The sequence below is a fragment of the Zingiber officinale genome, chromosome 4B (genome assembly GCF_018446385.1).
Source record: "Zingiber officinale cultivar Zhangliang chromosome 4B, Zo_v1.1, whole genome shotgun sequence".
In the NCBI taxonomy this organism is placed as follows: domain Eukaryota; kingdom Viridiplantae; phylum Streptophyta; class Magnoliopsida; order Zingiberales; family Zingiberaceae; genus Zingiber; species Zingiber officinale.
In genome coordinates this window covers 127,951,849-127,974,077 of record NC_055993.1, presented here as the reverse complement: position 1 = coordinate 127,974,077, position 22,229 = coordinate 127,951,849, and the positions used below count along the sequence as shown (strand labels likewise).

At 37.9% G+C, this 22,229-nt stretch overlaps 3 protein-coding genes and 3 non-coding genes across 7 annotated transcripts; 3 read left to right on the top strand and 3 right to left on the bottom strand.

Annotated features, from left to right (window-relative positions):
* Positions 1-4,197: 4,197 nt before the first annotated feature.
* On the bottom strand, positions 4,198-4,271 carry TRNAI-UAU. The gene has a single exon. It is a non-coding gene; the product is annotated as a tRNA-Ile (tRNA).
* Positions 4,272-4,622: 351 nt separating this feature from the next.
* TRNAL-AAG lies at positions 4,623-4,703 on the bottom strand. Its single transcript has one exon. It is a non-coding gene; the product is annotated as a tRNA-Leu (tRNA).
* An 831-nt stretch (positions 4,704-5,534) lies between these two features.
* TRNAF-GAA lies at positions 5,535-5,607 on the top strand. Its single transcript has one exon. It is a non-coding gene; the product is annotated as a tRNA-Phe (tRNA).
* A 133-nt stretch (positions 5,608-5,740) lies between these two features.
* On the top strand, positions 5,741-9,018 carry LOC121976616 (probable prefoldin subunit 5). 2 transcript variants are annotated; one of them, XM_042528860.1, is made up of 4 exons: positions 5,741-6,021; positions 6,105-6,208; positions 7,844-7,924; positions 8,717-9,018. In XM_042528860.1, exons 1-4 carry the CDS (start codon positions 5,805-5,807, stop codon positions 8,798-8,800), a joined length of 486 nt encoding a protein of 161 aa, XP_042384794.1. In that variant the 5' UTR covers positions 5,741-5,804; the 3' UTR covers positions 8,801-9,018. The 2 variants fall into 2 exon arrangements, with proteins under 2 accessions (XP_042384794.1, XP_042384795.1); XM_042528861.1 differs by having other exon boundaries at positions 5,746-6,021; positions 7,847-7,924.
* A 265-nt stretch (positions 9,019-9,283) lies between these two features.
* Positions 9,284-11,623, bottom strand: LOC121976615 (thioredoxin-like protein YLS8). Its single transcript, XM_042528859.1, has 2 exons — positions 11,337-11,623; positions 9,284-9,772 (listed from the first exon to the last, which is right to left on the bottom strand). The coding sequence occupies exons 1-2, from the start codon at positions 11,454-11,456 to the stop codon at positions 9,464-9,466; spliced, it is 429 nt and encodes a 142-aa protein (XP_042384793.1). The 5' UTR covers positions 11,457-11,623; the 3' UTR covers positions 9,284-9,463.
* Positions 11,624-11,909: 286 nt separating this feature from the next.
* On the top strand, positions 11,910-18,211 carry LOC121976614. Its single transcript, XM_042528858.1, has 4 exons — positions 11,910-12,069; positions 12,754-12,889; positions 13,856-14,024; positions 14,789-18,211. The coding sequence occupies exons 2-4, from the start codon at positions 12,776-12,778 to the stop codon at positions 17,989-17,991; spliced, it is 3,486 nt and encodes a 1,161-aa protein (XP_042384792.1). The 5' UTR covers positions 11,910-12,069; positions 12,754-12,775; the 3' UTR covers positions 17,992-18,211.
* The last annotated feature ends 4,018 nt before the right edge of the window (positions 18,212-22,229 follow it).

Sequence of the window (22,229 nt, the reverse complement as noted above, 5' to 3'; positions counted from 1 at the left end):
TATCGCTCGGTCGACATTTTTTCGATCGCTCGGTCGTGATTTATTGTCACTTGATCGCGCGCTCAACACTGCTCGCCCATCGTCTTTTGACCCGCTCAGCATTTTTTTATTGCTAGGTCAGCATTTTTCGATTGTTAGGTCGATATTTTTTTGATCGTCTTATCGTAATTACTATCGCTTGGTCAGTATTTTTTTCAGTTGCGCTCACGGCTATGCTTGCCCGTCATCCTCTCTATTGCCCCGGTCGCGATTTATTGACACTCGGTCAGTATTTTTCTTGGTCGCGCTCACGGCTATGCTCGTCCATCATTCCCTCTATTGCTCGGTCGCGAGTTACTATCGCTCGATCGACATTTTTTCGGTCGCTCGGTCGTGATTTATTGTGGCTCGATCGTGCGCTCGACACTGCTCACCCATCGTCTTTTGACTCGCTTGGCATTCTCGATCACTCGGTTGACACTTTTTGATCGCTCGGTATTGATTTATTGTCGCTTGATCGTTTTACTCAGCATCTCTCGACCGTCTGCTCGATATCGCTCGACATTCGCAAGATCGCTCTATCGACACTCGCTCGGTATTGCTTTTACCGCTCGGTCAACACTTATTCTTTTCTTCGCTCTGTCGGGCGCTCGCCGTTGGCAGCTACTCGTTTGACGTGATAAGATGAGTCCAGTAATCTGATTCTGCGTTCGGTAACGATTCTGTTTTGGGCTTGGTCTAGTCAGTCGGACTTGCACCTCCTTCGACTAGACTTGAGGGGGAGACTTGTGATGTGGATATAGGTTGAGGGGTAGAGAAGAAATTAGAGGGAGGAAGGAGGGCATTTTGGTCTTTTCATTGGTTAGGGCTTTAAGGGGGAAGGAGCACTGTTCACCAGGGGGGCTGATGCGTTTTCTCTCCGCCGCCAACAGGAACGAAAAAAAAGGCCTTCTTCCTCCTTCTCCCTTGCTCTTTGCCGGTGCCGACGCCGGCCGCCGGCCGCCACCTCTTTTCCTCTCCCTCTCCTCCTTGCAACGCCATCACTGGACCGACTCACCGCCACTCGTCTTTCTCCTTCTCCTTGCGACGCCGGCTACAACCCTTCTTCTTTTTCCTCCTTCGGGTCATCCCCTCTTCCCTTCTCTCCACCTCCGTTGCAGTCGTCGCACCGGCGCAGGTCGTGGCCATCGCCCGGGAGCACGCCGTCGCGCGCGAGGGACCGACACCAACATCCACATCGCCTCTCCGACAATGCTCCCACTTGCTTCCTCGTCGCAGCGACCAACCATCACTGCCGGTGAGGCATGCCCCTAGCTTTCCTTCCCGCCGAGCTCTTGACGCCTCATTTTCTCCACGCCGACGCCACCTTGTCGCCTTTGCCGCTCGTGGATGACCACGCCAACGCGCTACACATGATGTCGACACCTCTTCTCCTCTTCCTCTTTCCCTAGCTACTGCCAGCGCGTCCAGCGGTGAAGTGCTGCTCCCCACCTCCCCACCTCGTCTCCTTCGCCGTTTGCACCTCTCAGCGCCATATTCGGCAATCTCTATCTGCTCCAACACGTAGGGGCACCACGGTTGTTCGCTACAGCCGTGTTCTTCATGCCGCAGCAGCGACCCCTGCCGCAATACGGCTAGTTGTCGTCGTCTTTAATACTCCGACACTGATCTGGTGCAGCTTCCTCGTTGTCGTATGCCTCCGACCTGTGTGTCACTATTGTGTTCTCGGCCTTGGTGCCATTATTGTGTTCCGACTTCACGCCGATCTGGCTTGTGCATGGTGTTCCAACTTATGCGTTGATCCTGCTCATGTGTTGTGTTTCGACCTTCGAGCCAAGGTTGTATTTCGGACTATGTGCTTTGTATGTCTAGCCTTCTTGTGTGTCATATCTCGGCCTGCGTGTTGTTCGGACCTCCGTGCCACTCTTGTATGCCGGCTTGCAGGCCGATGCCTTATCCCGGCTTACGTGTCGATGTTTTAGCCCTGCCTGCGTGTCGAGGTCGCGTCTGGTTTTGTGCTGTTGCTTCCAACTTTGTGACGCATCCGGCTCCGTTTCATCAGATCCAGCTCTTCATCTAGCTTATTCATCTACGCTTCCAGGTCACGACAACTCGACCAACACCCCATCTGAGGGCGCCCCTCGGGGGCAGGGTACGTTACCGTACTCACTCTTCATTTATTTCACTATTATATTATTAGTCTGTTATTCATATGTTCGTTGGATCTGCCTCGAGCCTCGGAGTTCCAAGGACCGGAGGCAATCCGGTCATTGGTTGCAAATAGCGTTGATCAAAGGACTTCTGAAAACTTGGTCAACATAGAAGCCATCTCAGCATACCCCCCTCCAGGACGTTGCGATTCGGTCAACATTCCATCCACCTCACCCCCGCGGTCTGTCTGACTCAGATTCCGGACAGGATCAACATATATACACAGAAAAATTCACTGAATCTATAAGCAAATAAAAAAAATTCTTTATTTTGAGGAGCTCCAGTTGACTAACACACTAGACCAGTTAATTGGAAAATTGAATCTGCATTACCTTAATCCATTATCCTTTGTTAGAACTAATCTAACTAGACAGGTTGTCTTACCTATGTTGTTCCTGTTTAACCTAAGTCCATTTAAATCAATTTCAAATTTATTGATTAAATCTAGATCCGTCTGATGAATTCGATACCCATTGAAATAACTCTAATATATTATAATAAATCTAATCCATATGATTAAATGTTACCCAATCGAACAAATCTTAGCTCAAGCCAATTAATTAAACCAGTCAGGTTTGATTTAACCAATCTGATCTAATTCAAATCAGACTTCAAACCAAGTCCATTTGAGTTTGAACCTGATCTGGTTCAAGTGAATCAAATATAATGTTTCAAGTGTAGTTCCAATTAATTACCCAAGTCAAATTAATTTCCAGGCTAACGATCGAAGAAGCATGCATTAATAAAAATTGAAAATAAAAATAAAACTAACGTCTCCTTTCCTTTTATTATTATTTTTTTTATATGCCGACGTACGCTAAACCTAATCGCTTCATTTTTTTTTCTTTTAAAAAAATCAAACTTTTCCACGCTTCCATTGGCGTTAACCCGCCGACGGAGAAGACTCTCTTCCACTGTAATATAGTCGCCGATCACATAAGGAAACCGTGACACACAATCATGATTTACTGACGATTACAAGCGATGCATGACTGACTAGGATTCATGATGGCACTCCATTCCTCTTCTCTACGGCTTGGGACTTCAACGACGGCTACAAATAGGGCAAACAAGGGCCAAGAGATGTGAAATCCTCGTCGCATAGGGATTTCAACAAAAAGGTAATTTTCTTGTGGTAAAAGATAATTTGTTTATCCTCAACGCCCCCCTTCAATCCGTCCTTAGGTTAATATGTTTGGACGTACTAAGTTTCGACCCTAAAACTTAATACGACAATACTCCATATTTTCATAGGGCGCTGTATCATTTTAACTAGGATATGCATTGTGATTAGAAACTCGAAGATACATTTCTAAACTACTCTCATACCATTTTTAATTTGCAATGCATGATATATAAAATACGAAGTCATAAAGACTTACAATGATTTCCAGTATATCTTGATTCTTCTTACTTGTTCTCGTTTGCACTTGCCGTCACAAAGATGATTACTACGAACTATCCTTGGAGGAACTAAATCCCTCATTGTCTCAAACTTGGACGCCAAAATATCTATCGATGGAGGTTGCACGTGGCAACGATTGTGGACAATCTTTATGTGCAGCATGTCCCAGGCACGCCCCACTACTAACAGTGCAACAAGAATACATTATGCAAAAGAAGATTACACATCCTCCACGGAGAATTGATTTATCAAAATTTATACTGTTGGTATGGTATTGTATTCTATTTTTTATTTTGGATCGAAATTTTATTATGATTTGTAAATATGCTACCTCATACAACATTATATCAAAATCAACTTAAATTTAAATACAATAACATTCTATTATAGAGGAGATAAATAATATATATAATAAAATCAAAATCAACTTAAATTTAAATACAATAACATTCTACATTATAGAGGAGATAAATAATATATATATATATATAATAAATTATAGAAAAATATAGTAAAAATTAGATATTTAAATAAAATATTTTTTTATTATATATAATTATAAAATAACACTGACTCATTAATTTTTAGAAACTGAGGTTTTATGGTCCCGGCGGGGCTCGAACCCGCGACCTTCGGCTCATAAGACCAACGCTCTAACCAACTGAGCTACGGGACCACAAAGTTGATAGACAAAGCTTATATTTAATATATTAAATAGTAAAACCTGTTAACTATTTCATGTAATTATTTGTTATACTATACGACTCCTGGCATCGCTCAGGATATTAAACGTTTACTTTACTACGATTCACTTAACAAACTAAAAGATGATAAATCCAGTAAGGGTATTAGCTTCATTTTTTTTTTCACTTAAAAAAGCAAGAGAACGTGAATCCCCCACTTTAATTCTCATATCAGCATTCCAATTATATATATATAATAATCCAAAACAAACTAACAACACCGAACTCTATTTTCATCTTTTCCTTTTAATATTTGTTATTTTCTAAGTATAAAAACAAAACTATGTTGAGAGTGGGATTTGAACCCACGCCCTTTCGGACCAGAACCTTAATCTGGCGCCTTAGACCAACTCGGCCATCTCAACATGACAATTTCTAACTTTTGAAAATTTTATACAATTCTAACTAACAGCCACAGCACGGTAGTGAAATCTGGACGGAAAACCCACAAATAACAGGAAGAATGAACGGTGAACTTGAAGTTATCTAGTGACACAATCAATCACTTTGTACCTCTCAAGAGAATATTGGAAGTAAACTGGCATTGCAATGGTGAGGGAAGAGCAAGAGAGCTTCTTTCATTTCTCACCTTTTCCTTCTTAGTTCCTTGAGCTTTGGGCTCTGCTTGACCTCAGAACTCTCAAGAATTAGAAGGCCAACGCTCACTCTTTCACCCTCCTAAGCTCTTTGAGATTGGGGAAAGACACCAATGGCCTGCGCCTTCAGGTTCTTGTTCATCTTCATGCTTGTTATTGGCTCACTTTGCTGATGATGATATATCGGATATCTGCACAGGGTGTTTGTTGTATTATGCGATGTAAAACTGATCGAGCTCTATACATTCCTGGCCGTGAGCTGTTGTTATAGAAGATCTCCATTACTTTCTGACAAATAGCGTCTTCTAAACCACTCTGTTCTGGTACTTCTCCCAGTTTCCGATCTTGTTATCTGAATTTGGCAATTAACTTTTGAAAGAGCTGAAAGCAGGTTGTCATGTAACGGGTAAAACGATCATTGACTCTTGCAATTCAGTGAATGATCTACACTGTTGTTCTGGTTCAAATCGACTGTCTATAACTAGCATCTATTCTTGTTTACGGTGTTTTTTTCCTCATATATCACTGTTAGAAAAATGATATATGTTAAATTGAAATAAAATAAACATTATTATTCAAAAATTCAATCTCTGATCACTTGCGGGGATAGCTCAGTTGGGAGAGCGTCAGACTGAAGATCTGAAGGTCGCGTGTTCGATCCACGCTCACCGCAACCGTATCTTTTTGTTGAAATTGCGTTATGTATTATTAATTATAATTACGTCCTCTGAGTTCCTAATTTTACATTTATCATGAAACTCGCAAAAGACTTTGTTAAAATGGCAATAATATAAAATTACGGGGCAAAGTAATTTTTTCGTCGCAGGCCTATTTTGCGGAAAGGGCTCAGGGAGAGGACAAGGTTCAACCATGGCGAGCCGAGGAGCGAAGGGAGCCGGCGCTGCGGGTGGCGTCCTCAAGGCCTCCGACCTGCAGAAGTTGAGCCTGGATCAGCTCAAAGCCGTCAAGGAGCAGTCGGATCTCGAGGTCAATCTACTCGAAGATAGCCTGAAGAAGATTAGCGTCGCCGCCGCCCGCCTGGAGGCGGCGGCGTCCGCCCTCGATGATCTCTCCCTCCGACCTAAAGGTAACTCTTTAGGCCTCCTCGGTTCTCTATCGGCCCTGATCTCCCTTTTTTTTGTTGAGCGAGATCATACTATCGTTTCGTAGGGAAGAAGATGCTGGTACCCCTCACCGCGTCGCTCTATGTTTCCGGAACTCTCGACGATTCTGAGAAGATCCTCGTCGACGTCGGCACTGGATATTTTATCGAGGTTCTTCCTGTTCTCCTGCTATTCTGCTAATTGATAAGAATTGAGGCAAAATCCTTTGTTGGGTTTTTATCATAAATGTGAAATTTTGGGTGTCCTTGGTGCGTTTGCGAATCACTTTGTCCTGTTTAGAAGCCTCTCTCGTAATGTTGATCAAGTTTTTCTTCTGAAAGATTTAATCTTCAGTCCTTTCAAGCTTAGTAACAACACTCTTACCTTATTGCCTGTAGTATTTCAATACTTTAGCTAAGTGTCTTGAAGAGCCTGGGAAGTTTGATTTCTGCTTTATGCCTGTGATTTGATCAATATATTACTTTAGAAACCACATAAGGTTTCTCCTAGTTGTCCCAAAATCTCAAAATAAAATAAAATAAAAACTATATTACTTCTCTGTCTGAGAAAAGAAAAGTGAATTCCTAAAGCACAATTCTTTTCACAATCTAGATAATGTTCTACTGATCCAAAGTCCATACAGTAGTCGCATGCCTTTAGGTTCAATGCTTTCCACAATAATTTCAAAGTTTTCTGCCCTGACAAAATTTAATTACATCATTCTTGTCTAGCTGTGAGTTATGTTTAATGATTGTCAATTGTGGAGTCAAGTGATGCAGATTATAAGTGTTTAAATCGTCTTGATGTTGGTCATAAAGTCAAATGTAATATTCCATAGCATTGTCAATGGTCATATTCTGATAATACTCAAACTGTCTATGCATCACATTCATCTTCATATTCTGATCCACATGAACGAGGTAAAATAATTTCTTGTTTTTTATGTAAACAAAAGAAAATTGTATGATGCTGGATGCAATCATAATTACTAAAAAACTTAAACCCATGAAGGACATATCTTTTTCATTTATGCTTTTGTTGTTGGTGTTTCTCTCCTTCAATTGAAAATGGGTTGTCGAGTTAATCCTTTCAAGTTTTTCCTCTCATTATTTTTGTCAATATTATGCTATCATTGTCAATATCTTTAGCAAATTATTATCACTTGAAACCATACGTGGCAGATTTTAGTTCCTAACTTTTGTTTTCTTCACTCCAAAACCAAAAGTGAATTTGATGATCCCTACTTACATTTTCCACTATTTCTATTTTTGCATCATTCTCGGTGTAGTGTCTCACATTCTTAATATTATGAGTGGTGATAATCATTAATTCATTCAATAATAATTTTACTTCTCATTGCCAGAATTTTATAGTTATGGACAAGAAGTATAGGGTCTTGGTTCCAATGTATTATACACAAATAAATTTTTGATGGTTTTTTGCGACCGGCTTTTCAACAGTTATTCAATCTGCCATTGGAGCATGATCCTATCCTGGTACTTCAAAACCACATTCCAAATGTAATGATGAATAGCATAACAAATTGCTAAGTTTGATTTGCAATGAAGCACCTGTATCAAAAAAAATACCTTGTTGGGGGTTTTTAGAAGTGGAACAGTTTGTCTGATTTTTCATGTTCTTGTCATGATATCCATTGATTTGTTGAAACTTCCTCCATATTCCCTTGCTTTTCAGAAAAATGACAGATTATCCATTTGTTCTTTTATGTATTTGACGTTTTATTATTTGATTTTCTTAATCAGAATAGCAATACTTTTCCTAATTTTTTGCTTTTTTTATTCATAGCAGAAGACCATGGCTGAAGGCAAAGATTATTGTGTCCGGAAGCTTTCCTTGTTAAAATCAAACCATGATGAGCTCTCAGAGGTATTTTCTTTAAAAAGGGAGAACTATGAAGTTCGACTCAAACTCTAATTTGCTAAACTGGAAAACCTATTTACATAGAGATAGCTTAAATCACATGTTTTGCCCATTAAACATAGTTCTCTCTAGTTTAGGTTTTATATAAAGCTATATTAGTCATGATCTTTTATATGACCTGATTTGATCCGGAACACAATTTATAGAGATAAAACTCAGATGCCAAAATGACACGACCCAAATATATTATGAAGATAATTCATTTTAGAAACACCAATAACTTTTATGTGATATAACCTAATCCTTTAAAGAGTTAATCTTATATCTTATTAAATTATCTTTAATAGAATATATTTTTTCATATCATCAATATAGGTTTTGATTGATCCAAATGGCACAACCCGATTATGATACGATTAACGCTACATGGATTGCCACCCGTAATACCAAACACAACTGTCTTAGAGTTATCTGATTGCTGTAAATTCTGTAGTATGTAATATAAGCAAATTCTAACTATGAAACAGGCCTACCTGAGTTATCAACTTGTTCGTTTTTTTTTTGTGTGCGTGTGTTTTACAAGAACTTATTATATTGATACCATACTATTAATATTTATCATAACTTGTATCTGGAATTCCAATATTAGTCCATGTAGTAGTTCCTAAATTGTTTAGATATATTGCTTAGTCTATTTAATTGGTTATTCTGTCGTATGACATTCTTTTCCTCATTAGTGTATATTCTGTCGTCGCTTAGGGCAGTCACCGAAGCAATGTTCTTATTCTTGTTATGCAGATGGCGGCTAAGAAGAAAAATGTAGCTGATGAATCAGGACTACTATTACAAGCCAAAATCAAGCAGGCATCCGCAAGTGCATAAGTTTTAGTTTTTACGACCTACAAAAGACTGTTAAAATCTGAACCTTTTATTCATGATGTAGTTTGAAGATGTTAGGAAGTTTTTTGTGGGTATGTAATGTTTCCCTTGAATTCGTTCTACGACTAAATCTCATTGTTATACTTGTGTTGGCGTTCTGGTCCATAATCTTATGCTCTTTGTAGATGTTTTGTTTTGAATTAAATCCAACATTTGAGCTATTTGGTAGAATCTTATTCTTCTTTTAGAGCATCACAAATGTAAATCTCACATGCTTGTTTCAATGCATCGCCATTCTCCTCTCCTTCACTTTTCTCCTCCCTTCCTCTTTCGATCGTTTTGAGGAAGGTGACACGCTGCTAGTGATACAATATTCGTTTGTTTTTAAAGATTGTGAAGGTGGTGTGAGCACAAGGATGCGGCAATTGAAAGGGAAGCAAAGGGAGGTTGCTTTATTTAGTTCCTACAGATTGAGCTCATACTTCCTTGAGATGAACATATCCACACAATTTCTTTGTTTAAAAGGAAATACTTGAATCATAATTTCAGTTTTAGTACAATAAGTCTCCTAATCTTCTGAATCATACAGGATCGATGTTCTTTTATTTTCATCACAACTTAGAAACGTATAGTAATAGTTAAAAGCTACGATTCATAGCAAATCCATTAGTAACGATACTTGGTGGAGTAGTCTTTTGGAGCAATCACCAGCCCGCGGCCCTTCCTCGCTCCTCGATACACAGTCTCAATGATATCGATGAATTCTTGCTTATCCTTCATTGCCCAATTGATCTTGTTGTTGTTACCAGTACCAAGATCAATCATGATATGTTTGTTCCTGAAGAAGAACATCACGGTTGAAGGATCATAAAGCTCATACATGGTGTTGAAGTCAGGCACCTCCGTGATATCGACCAAGTAGATCACCGCAAAGTTTTTAATAGTCTCTGCAACAGAACTCAAAACTTCATCCATCTACAAGCAGTAAAGCCAGGTGATGATTAAGTTCCACAGAAAGACCAAAGAAACGAAGCTTAACTTATGTGCTTGCAAAAAAACCTGGCAAATTGCACATGTCGACAAAAATACCATATTCTTTCTTTTGAAGGGACATTATGTTTCAGCATATGACATCAGACATTCTTTCACAATAGAGAATCCCAGTATAAGCATAATCTAAAAATGATAGGAACGGCTGGTTCTTACTAGCCTGAAGTTCTTGAGAAGAAAAACTTCAGGCCAGTAAACAATTTGGAAATGAAAAAAAATTACAAAACATTATGCTTTTCCTATTATTATAATGAATGAAATAATCCATAAAGGTGAAATTCAAATTTTCAGAGGTGTGCGTGTTATGAAGTGTTCTAGAATTCACAAAAGGATTATAAATATGCTGGCCTTTGCATTTGGAATTGGCTCTTGGATCAATTAAGGATTTAAGAGCTCTTGTCTTTCATGATGTCTAAGAATAGAGCTTTCAACAAACTTAAACCAGGAAACAAGTAATCAAAGATCAAAATTTAACGAAATTTCTGCTACCTTTTTTAAAGAAAAATTGGATGGTGGAGGATCAAAATTACACCACAGCAACTTTGAACAGAAAGTTGATAACAAACACACGAGTAATCCATTGAATTAAAATTAGAAACTGTATTCTTGACTCCTTTACTAGGATTTTGAATAAGATTATTAGAATTGATTTTTTTTACCAGGTTTCTGACATCTGATAAGCCATCAAATCCCCAAATTACACAACCAGAAAACTACCAATGCTAATGCAAAATCTTAGGATGACCATCTGATGAGGTACATGGAAGTCAAACAATCTCCCAGGAAAGATTTTACAGCCTTTTAAATCCAAGAGAGCATACAAGAAATGCAAGCAAAGTGATAACGGCTACTCTTGTTCAGGAACGGCCATCTAGGAGAGAGAAATATTTTGGCAACTGAAATTTTTATCTGTTCATATTTGCCAACCATATTGGAAGATAAATCAAGGTACACAAGCTGACAAACCTGATAATGCCTGATGCATAAATAAGCCACATCTCTACATTTGGTAATTCTATGGTGTTCGCAGACAAGAAGAGGTTGCTGTTCATAATGTTGCTCCACTTTTAATTTATAGCATATTAAAGGATTAAGAGTTTATCTAACTCTTTTGTCAAAGATTAGTAATCTTTCCTTATCTGACAATGCTAAAAGTCCGAAATTTGGACTTGCCTATGACAATAACAATAATAAAAAAAAGCAAAAAAATGCCACATAAATAAACAAACAAACATAGCTTGGAACCCTAGTCTTCTCCGATGGAGCAAATACGTGACCTGATGCAAGAAGGTAAAAAAGTGCTATTGTGCAAGTAGTAACTGTAAATCCAACATCGATATTCGTAACTAGGGTTCCTCACATGAATTGGGAACAATTCGAAAACTTCAAAATTCAGTAAAGCAATGAGCAAATAAATGAAATTCACCGCGCAAATTCTACGAGCAGCTGAAAAATACACATCCGGAGAATCAAAAAGAGGAAGAGGTACCTGCATACAAGTCTCGTCCCAGTCGTGTCCGAAGCGGATGACGACGAGGCGCTCCTCCTCCGCCAGGATCGCCTGATCCACCGCCCAACCGGAGTGGAGATGCGGCAGAAGGTACGACATCCTCACGCCGCAAGGATGATCTCTTTCTCCTTCCTCCTCACTCGAACGCCGAGTTCTTGATCGTCGAGATAGGGCGAAGCCGATACCCAAATCGAATAAATACACTTGTAACAGTGGGTCCTATAAAATAGGCCAATCAAAAACTAGGTCGTGGGTTTTTCTTCTAATTGATTTCGATACAAACACCAAATTTTTGGTGAAATCATATGGATTTTTTTCCATAAATATTAAATTAAATTTGCATATAAATTTACAAATAATACTTTATTAAATTGTTTTGTAATTAATTTATTTTTAAAAATAAAAATTGATTAAACTTTGTTTGGTACCAAGAGTGTAAAATGCTCATAAATCTTTATCTTTACACAAATGTATACTTCCAAAAAGGCCCCCTGAAAATACATGGGCCCCAAGGCTGATGCCCAACCGTAGCGCGTGTAGAATCCGTTCAATGAGAGCAAATTCATGGTCTTCGTCGAAGACCAAGCCCTCACCTTTTTCCGTGTTATGGATCCGTCGTCTCCCCCAAATCCTAACCCCTCCTCGCGCTTCCTCTTCCCGTCTATCTACCTGCGATTCTCAATCTCCGCTCGCCATCTTCGACTCCCAGACCGTAAGCCCTTCCCTTTCAATTTTTTTTTTCCTTCTGTCTAATCTTTTGCTAAGCTAGATCTTTTGATTTTTGTCGTTGCCTTCGTTTGTCTATTTTGGGATCGATTGATAAAAAGCGGCCTTTCGTGGATTTAATTCTACATTCGATGCTAAATCTTAAATATACGAGGTTTTGGTTTGTGAGGATTCGAAGTTCTGAACTTTGAGGCATTTCCTTTGGGGTAGCATCAGCATGTCAATCGTTCGATATTGTAAATTTGCATAGCGAGGGACAATTTTTGTTGGTATTGACGTTACATCAGACCAGTAAAGCAAGTCATTGGGGTTTATATTCATAAACTTATGGATTGCCTAGGTTTCTTTGGGTTCATTTTCAGCTTTCGGTCTCTTCTTTGAAATTCTTCGTGTTATTAGTTAAGCAAGTGGCTAGAAATTCAGAAAAAATAACTTAAGACCATCCAATCTTATGATATTTACTTGTAATTAGGGATGTCAGTTTTTCCCTCATTCGATTAGGGATCTCAATTATTGTCACGCTTGTAGACATTATCTGTTTTATGTGCTAACCTAAATCATCTTGCCAAAGTATTTTTTAGACAGAAAAATAACTAATGCAGAATCATGTTGACAGGTTGAATGCTAGTCTAAACGGTACTAAGAGTGTGTCTTTTGCTTTTATCTTTAGTTTTTCTGTTACACCAAAAAGGATGTTAGAGAAGATTGGGTTGCCAGCAAAACCCTCAATGCGAGGAGGAAGTTGGGTGGTTGATGCATCCCATTGTCAGGGTTGTTCATCGCAGTTCACCTTTATAAACAGAAAGGTATGCTCCTTTGATGTATTTTTGTGAGCCACTAATAATTTTCTCTCTTGGAAATATTCTTAAATTAGTCATTGCCAGTGCGCCACTCAGTCATACTTATATAATTGATTAAGTCTTCATTGTTCATATTATTAAAATAGTAACACTCTTTCTTTAATTTTGTGGTACTACAATCCAAGTTATCATCCTCCTATCTCCATTAAATTTATAACAACTTAGTTTATCCTTTTAACTAGAACCAACACTTAGGAGCATGTCATATGCCCAGATTCCTTTCTTTTATTCGTCACTGCATCCCCATCTTTTTAAACTATTTTTTGGTGATAATAGATGATTTATTTCTTGTCATAAACTTCTATATCACAATTGATTCAAGTTCTTGAATAATAACTTGTAGTCAGTGAACTAGCCTAGCCTTGTTCCAATATTGATTGGTAATTTAAGTAATTCATGCAAGTTAGTTCTATGCATGATACAGGTGCACATTTGAGATCAAATGATAGATATGGTGCTATATCTTTTTTATGGATAAGTCCATTCATTGGATTTGCATGTTAAATATTTGGCTTTATCAAAATACATTCTTGCAGTACAAAGTCAGCTGTTATCCCTATTTATAGTTTCATTTTACCTACTGGTCTTTTGTTTTTGTTATAAATGTTTCCCTGTTGGTACCTTCCGATAACTTTTATTGGTAGGATATTCTTCCATAATTCTTATTCTTCATAGCAAACTACTTTTGATTTATTTTCAGTTTCCATTGTATAAGTTTTTAGATACTGGAAGAAGCAATTTTCTTACAAGATGGGCAATGAAGGCAACATTCCAAGTCAAAAACCTTTGGGAACTAATCATTCGTTTTGTTAGAATCATTCATTTCTTGGCAATGTTATTTAATCATTTTCATAATGTCTTGGACAAGGACAAACTTTTCTTCAAAGAGGATTTTTATTTTTGCTGCTGCAGCATCATTGCCGCAGATGTGGAGGCATTTTCTGTAACAACTGCACTCAGCAGAGAATGATTTTACGTGGACAAGGGGATGCACCAGTCCGAATATGCGATCCTTGTAAAAAGATAGAGGAAGCTGCTCGATTTGAATTGAGATATGGAAATAAAAAAAGAACTTCAAAGGGTCAGTGCTTTGCTTTTTCAGTCATTTCTTATTGATTGTCCATGTCTTCTCTCTAGACCACCTGCTTGTTAAATAATACTTTAGTTAAAAACATCTATTGTTATCAATTATCAATGGGCAAAAATCAAAAGGGTGTCCTTTTTATCGAATCGTGGATGCCCCACTTTGATTTTTTATCAAAAGGATGATCCACCCCCTTTAAAATGACACCAATACCCTCTAACATACTGCATGCTTCTGACACGTGCACTCCCACCTATATTCTCGCCTAGATTGGATCATGTTGTAGCCGTTACAAAACCCTAGTCGATACAACTACAAGTTTAACTTTAAGAGATCATAACTTTTGATTCACCATAGGACGCATAATATATCAAATTGAAGTTCATTCAGAGATCTTCTAAACTCTAAACCAGAGTTAAAAATTATGCCCTCTTAAAGTTTATCCAATATACACATTTTGTTGCAACACGATTTCGTAGCTACTACAACTGTGTGGCAACTCAGTTTGAGCAGCTATGATTTCATAGCTGCTCCAACGTGATCTGATTTAGGCAATGATATAGATGGGAGTGTGCGTGCCAGGTTTCTGTGTCATTTTGCAGGAGATGGGGCGCTCTTTTGATAAAAATTCAAAGTGGGGTGCCTTTTGAAAGGGGGGCTCTTTTGAATTTTGCCCATCATCAATTGCTAAGATAACATTTGAAACAATCCTTGAAAAAAAATTTATGGAAATATTTTTTTTTGTTTATTTTATTTTCCAGTTAATACAAAACAGGCCCTGCATGAGGATGAAATTCTTAGCCAGATCCTTGGAACTGATGGGAAACAACAATCACAACATGAAGTAGACCATGTTGCAAGCCTTGTCCTTGAGAGCGTATCAGGCAGTTCATCCTTCTCTAGTGTTGGAGAAATATCTGCTGCCTCAGGCAAGGAAGCTGATATTCTTCGAACCGCATCCGTTGATGTGCACAACCATAGTACTTTGGATGTGTCGCTAGGTAACCCAGAGGAATTACGTCAAAAAGCAGTTGAAGAGAAGAAAAGGCATAAAATATTGAAGGCAGAAGGAAAATCTGAGGAAGCACTTCAGGCTTTTAAACGTGGTAAAGAACTTGAAAGGCAAGCTGGAGCTTTGGAAATTGCACAAAGAAAGAATAGACGAATGGCATCAAGAGCAATACATGCTGTTGGTATCCAAAAAATTGATGGTCATGAAGAGTCTGCTGCGGCACCAAAACTAAGCTCCCGAAGGGGTAGAGATGCAAAGGATGATCTCACTTTGGAACTTAGAGAGTTAGGATGGTCTGATGCAGATGTGCGCGAATCTGATAAGAAATCAGCAAAGCTTAGTCTGGAGGGAGAGCTGTCGAATATTCTAGCAGAAACCATTCAAAGGCCTTCTCAAGGTTCCAAAATAGGTGGTGGTGTAGATAGGTCTGAGGTTATTGCTCTTAAGAAAAAGGCACTGTTATTGAAGAGAGAAGGTAAACTTGCTGAAGCAAAGGAGGAGTTAAAGAAGGCTAAAATACTAGAGAAGCAAATCGAAGAACAAGAACTTTTGGGAGGTGCTGGAGATTCTGATGATGAGCTCTATGCTCTAATCAACAGCATGGATGATGACAAGCAAGAGGAGTTAGAAATCGGACATGCACCAAGAGTTGAGTTCGGACTCAACACTTTTCTGTCAGATGATCTCCCTAATGATGGTAATTTTCAGGTGACTGAGGATGATATGCATGATCCAGAAATGGCAGCCGCCTTAAAATCATTTGGTTGGTCTGAAGAGGAGGAAGAACCACTAGCTGGTCAAGGTGAAAAGTCTGTTGCTTTTGATATTCAATCAATGCAAAACCAAGTGCTTACTCTGAAAAGAGAGGCACTCAACCAAAAACGAGCTGGCAATGTTTCAGAAGCCATGGAGCTTCTAAAGAAAGCTAAACTACTTGAGAAGGATTTGGAGAGTCTTCAACCTAGCTCTGCAAAGCTTTCATCTGAACTTAAACTTGAGAGTGCTAGCCCTCATGTTGACGCAGCTGCAATTCAATCAGTTGAAAAGCAAAATGTTGATGAAACATTAACCTCTCCTTTTAAGCCACCACCGAAAAGTAAGATAATGATTCAGAAAGAACTCTTGGCTTTGAAGAAAGCAGCACTCTCATTGAGAAGGGAAGGTAGAATGGATGAGGCTGATGAGACATTAAAAAAAGGAAAGTTTTTAGAGAAACAATTAGAAGAAATGGAAAGTGCGCCCAAAAAGCTTGTAGAAGAAACTACAAAAGGGAATATTTTTGAACAACAGGAAAATCTTGAAATTGATCCCAGGAGAGCTGTGCATAAGGTGGGAGGCAAGAATATGTTGGACTTCACCCCCCTTCATGAGGGTGATGATAGGAGCTTGGATCTCAGAGAGGAACTATTTGAAAATGACGTAACAGAGCAAGATATGCACGATCCTGCAATGTTGTCCCTTCTGAAGAACTTGGGTTGGAGTGAGGATGATAATTCTGAATCTGCAAGCATGATGAATACAACCACGAAAAACATGTCTAAAACCAATAATGCCCCTCTTGTAAGCCATCCTAAGCCTAAGAGAAGTAAGGCTGATATTCAGAGAGAATTGTTGGCCATAAAAAGAAAATCTTTGGCTTTGAGACGCCAAGGAAAGACTGAGGAGGCTGAGGAAGAACTGGAAAAAGCAAAAGCTTTGGAAAGCCAAATTTCTGAAATGGAAGTTCCAACTAATGCCAACTTCATGACAGTGGATTCAGATGGTTCTGGAGTTCTGATTCCTCAAAAGATCTCTAGCAGAGAGCAGGCTTCTGGTGATGAGCAAATTTCCTTTGGTAGTCTAGTACCATCATCAACATCGAAAAGAATATCAAAGGATGGATCTGTTCAAGTAGTGAATGACTCTGACATTGATTTTGCAGGATCGCAAACTCAGACCTCTATAGAAAAATTAAGTCTGACATTTGATGAAAGTCCTGTTAGAACCCATTTGCATCAGTCGCAACAAACTAAAGACATGCTACAATTGCTTTCCAACAAAGGCGATGAAACCTTGCACTCATTGCTAGGTCATCCAGTGAAAAGCAATGACACAGATGTCAAAGTTTCACCGGTTAAGTCAGATAGTGAGGGTGTTTTCAAAGAGAAAATCAGCAATGAGGAATCGGATTCCATTTTAATTAGTAGCTTCAGATCACAAGAGCAGAAGTTAGCTCATGGTGTTGATGCTCTTAAGGATGAGATTCTTTCACGCAAGAGAAAGGCTGTTGCACTAAAAAGAGAGGGGAAGTTAGTAGAAGCCAGGGAGGAACTTAGACAGGCAAAACTCTTGGAAAAGAACTTGGAAGATAGTCAGCAATCCATTTCAGTCCAAGAGGAAGCTTCAAGATCTACTTCTGACAATACTTCTATCAGGAAGGAGAACAAATCTAGCCCATCAGAGAAACCACCATCTGGCCGTGATCGTTTTAAAATTCAACAGGAGTCCCTTTCTCACAAGCGTAATGCTCTCAAGTTACGCAGAGAGGGAAAGACCGACGAAGCAGAGGCAGAACTTGAATTAGCAAAGGCTCTAGAAAAGCAACTGGAAGAATTTGAGCAAGGTTCAACTGCTGCTAACGTGCCCGACAGCATGTCACAAGTGACGGATGATGTAGTTGTGGAGGATCTATTTGATCCTCAACTTATGTCTGCCCTTAAAGCTATAGGTTTGCAAGGTACAATTGCCACAACCAGCCAACCACATAAGAAAACTGAACCACATGCAAGTTTTGACAGCAGTAACAGGAAACAACACAAAGGGAAAGCTGATCTGGAAGAGCAAATCAAGGCTGAAAAACTCCAAGCACTCAATTTTAAACGACAGGGTAAGCAAGCAGAAGCCCTGGAGTCTCTTCGGGTAGCCAAACGTCTTGAGATAAAACTTGCTTCTTTGGCGCAGCATTCCAACTGAGAACAATTCCAGTGCATGCTCCTCGCTGGGTGGGTGCCAGTAAATAAGTGTAGGAAGGATTTTGGCAGATGTAAATTCTCTGCAAACATGTATGAAAACTGTGCCAAGGAGTAAGATAAATTGCAGAAATGTATGAATTGAATCATTCTCCAAGTACTTTTATGATATGTTTCATTCTCCAAACCAAAAAAGACATGAAATTAAGTGATTGTTCATGGCATACTGTTAAGTATATTTTTAGTTTAGTTTATAAATGAACTCTTGCTTCCATGTATTATCCACTCGATCTATCTGTCTGGCTTAATTGATACATGTGCTTGCTTTGTTCTCAAAATATAACACATTATATCATTAGTTTATCATATGAAAGCAATGACAATTTTTTTAAAAAAAAAAAACTAAGAAAATGCATGAGATGAATTGCCTAATTTATTGGCAAATCAAGTTGAACATACTAATTTGCCACTACCCTTAAAAATAAAGACAATTACAATGGATATTTTAGCAAAGTCAATTATTATTATTATTATGTTGCAAAAAAAAACTTCAAGATTTTTCACAATGATTAGTTGATGAGAAAGCTAGTGAAAGAAACAAAGAGAGAAGGTCATAAGGGAAGCCTTAAGACGTGTGACTAGGGGAGTAGGATTAGTAAGTTGATTGTGATTAAACTTTTGGTCGCTTCTTTGAGATTCTTCGTGTTATCAGTTAAGAAAGTGACCTAGTAATTCAAAAAGATCTTTTAGATCATCCAACCTTATTCTATCACCTTTCTGAGTTACACTGAACAGCTGATGGATGAACATGTACGTTGGAGATACATGCAAATTTATACATAATTGTGTCAATACTTTTCTAATCTTCTTTTTCATTTGCATGTGCTCTTTCAGGATCTTCATCTACTCTTGTCTTAGACAACTAGATTCCTTGGGGCAATAAGTTGTTTCTATTGTAAGATTCACCTTCACTGTACATCTGAGTAAGGATATTCGTTTTCATGATTTTTTTTCTTCCTTTTGATACTAATCCATGGCTTCCGGAGCTCATCTGATAATGATCCTATTGTGTTTAGTACATTTTACAAATCCTGCGGCATAAGAAATAGAGCAATCTACCCACTGGCATAGCACGGATTTTCAATCAGGAATGATGATTTTTGAAAATCCAAATATTAGTATAGGTTTATTTTTACGATCCAAAATCTTAAATTTCAAATTTAAGGATATGAAAACTAACTTAAATTTGAAATTTTCAACATTAGCCTTTAGTTCTTGTTAAAATAATGATATGTCAATCCCCAAAACTTATTTATGATTTAAAAACAAAAAATTAGATCTCGTTTCCTCATAATATTTAACATAAGATTGTTATTTTGAAAAAAAAAAATAGAGAAAATATGGAGGAAGAAGTAAAAAAGGAGAGCTTTACTTTCATCCTTAACAACCTCGACTAATTTCGATGATGACAGCAAGGCAAGGTAAAATAGAGTTATTCTTACAGTGCCAATAAAACCTCTAGAAAACACGAGAAGAGGAAGACGAGGGCTGAGGGATGCTCTTATTGTTGGAAGAGGGTAGCAGCTGATATTGCATTTTTTGCTTGCTAGAGAAGAAAAAGAAAAAGAAAAAATAGTTCTTGTACTTGAGAATAGGAGAGGAAAAAATTAGAGGTTAACTGTTGTGGGAGAAGAGAAGGAGAAGAAGGAAATGAGGAAAAGGAGGTAGAGAAAAATTATAAAAAAAATAATGGACGAAGGGGACTGCAACGCAAGTAGGGAGAAAAGGGAGAAAAATAAAGAGAAGATTTCCTCGAAAATACCCTAGTTCATTTTAAATCGATCGAACTCGTTTAAACCTTAAATTTAGTTTAGTTATAACTTAACCAAATGAATTCCAAATCAATTCCGATTTAAATCAATATAATCCTTATCTCTGCACCTACTCGTTGAACTTAATTTGAATTCAATTCAATTTTAATTTAGCACTCTCATATTGTGTTCTACTATTTAATTCATCTATTTATTATTATATATTTTATTTTTAAAATTAGCACTTAATCTTGGAGGCTGCTATATTTTCTCATAAAAATAGTACCAATTGATAACTTAGATCGAGGGCTTTTTAGATATATGATTAATTTAATTTTTTTTTTAGTGATGAATGGTGATGAATGGGCGATGAGGGTTTTTAAAATATGTAGTATTGTTCAAAAAACATGTGGTGATACCCCGTCCCCACCCACATGGCTACACCACTTAATCTACCTACAAATAGACCCGACCCCGGGCCCGTAACTGGGTCAACGGGCCGGTTGCCTGTTGACCCGGTTCGCCGGGTCGAACCGGAACCGGCCCGGCAAGTTGCTGGGCCGGTTCCGGTTCATTGGGTGTAAAAACCAGCGAACCGTCGGTTAACCGGCGGGTTGAACCGGCGGTTCAGCCGCAAAATTTTTTTTTTTTAAACGGCTTGAACCGCCGGTTAACCGGCGGTTCATAGCCGTTGGAACCACCGGTTAACCGGCGGTTCGTAGCCATTGGGAGGATTTTTTAGGTATTTTTTTTCAACAGTTAGGATCATTTGACCGTTTTTTGATCAATGGCTATGATTTAGTATCCGTTACTATCAAAACTCTATAAATAGAGAGCTTATTTCATCATTTTTCACACACATCTTCACTACTCTTAATCTCATTTTCGTATTCTCTAATCTCTACACGCTTTCATTTTCAATTTTCAATTACAATGGAAGGAGGCCGCGGAGGTGCATCATCTCGAGCTCGGAAGGGAAAGCAAATAATGAATCCGCGGGAGGAGGACCCCAACATTCAATCCACCGATGATGAGATCGAGCATCTTCCGAATCTGACACCCGACACACAAGGAAGTACCGATGCAATTACTTCTAAGGTTCGGGAACTTCCTCCTCTAAAGTCTTCTATTTTTACTAAACATTTTGAGAAGGTCACTCTTCCGTCCGGAGAAATGCGTGCAAAATGTAAGCACTGCAATGCTTCCTACAAATTCCAAGCCGGCGGCGGCTATGGGTTGTTGAAACGACATGTAGAAACGAAGCACCCGACGGAATATAGACTCGACCGTTCTCAAATACAATTATCAAGATTTTCTTCAACTAGGGGTAGTACCGATTCCGGTTTATTTTTATATTCGGATAATAAATTAAGAGAATCATTAGCTAAATTTGTTTCCGTAGAACATCTTTCTTTTAGTTTTGGATCTAAATGCACATTTGAAGATTTTTGTAAAGAATCTCTTAATCCATGTGCTAAACGTGTTCCTAGGACTACACTTACTCGTACAATTAAAAAATTAGTAAAACAAGGAAAAAAGAATTTAATTGATGAATTTAGTAAATTAGATAATAAAGTTTCTTTATGTTCCGATATTTGGAGTGATCATTGGCAAACACATTCGTATATGGGTGTGACTTGTCATTGGATCGATAACTCTTGGAACCTCCAAAAAAGATTATTAGCTTATAGAGTTTTTGATGAATCACATAATGCTCATAATATCGCACAATTATTATGTTTAATTTTAGAAGAATATGGTTTAACTCATAAAATATTTTCAATATCATTAGATAATGCTAGTTCTAATACCGCTTGTATAGATGATCTAAAATTTGTTTATCAACCTATTATTGGAGGTTTATTTTTTCATATTCGTTGTGTATGCCATGTTTTAAATTTATGTGTTCAAGATGGTTTAAAAATTTTAGAAAGTTATATTTAACCAATTAGAATTGCAATTTCTTATTTATGGTCTCATCCATCTATAATGAAACAATGGGGTAGGTTTTGTAAAATTAATGGAATGAGACCTAAAAAATTTCCATGTGATGTACCAACACGTTGGAATTCAACATACCAATTATTACAAGATTCATTTCAATATAAAGAATTATTATGTTCATTTTTTGCACAAAATACTAATACTAATATATATTTATTTTCACAACAATGGAATATTTGTAGTAGTATTTGTGAAATTTTAAAAGTATTTAATGATGCAACCGAACAACTTTCCATTGTTTATTATCCCACTGCTCAATTAGTTTTAGAAAATTTTTCTAAGATAGTATTAGTTTTAAATGAACATATTAATAATGAATCTTTATCTCCTTGCATCTTAGCTATGAAAGCTAAATGGGAAAAATATTTTTATTTAATTCCTGAAATTTATTTAATTGCATTTGCTTTAGATCCTAGATTTAAATTAG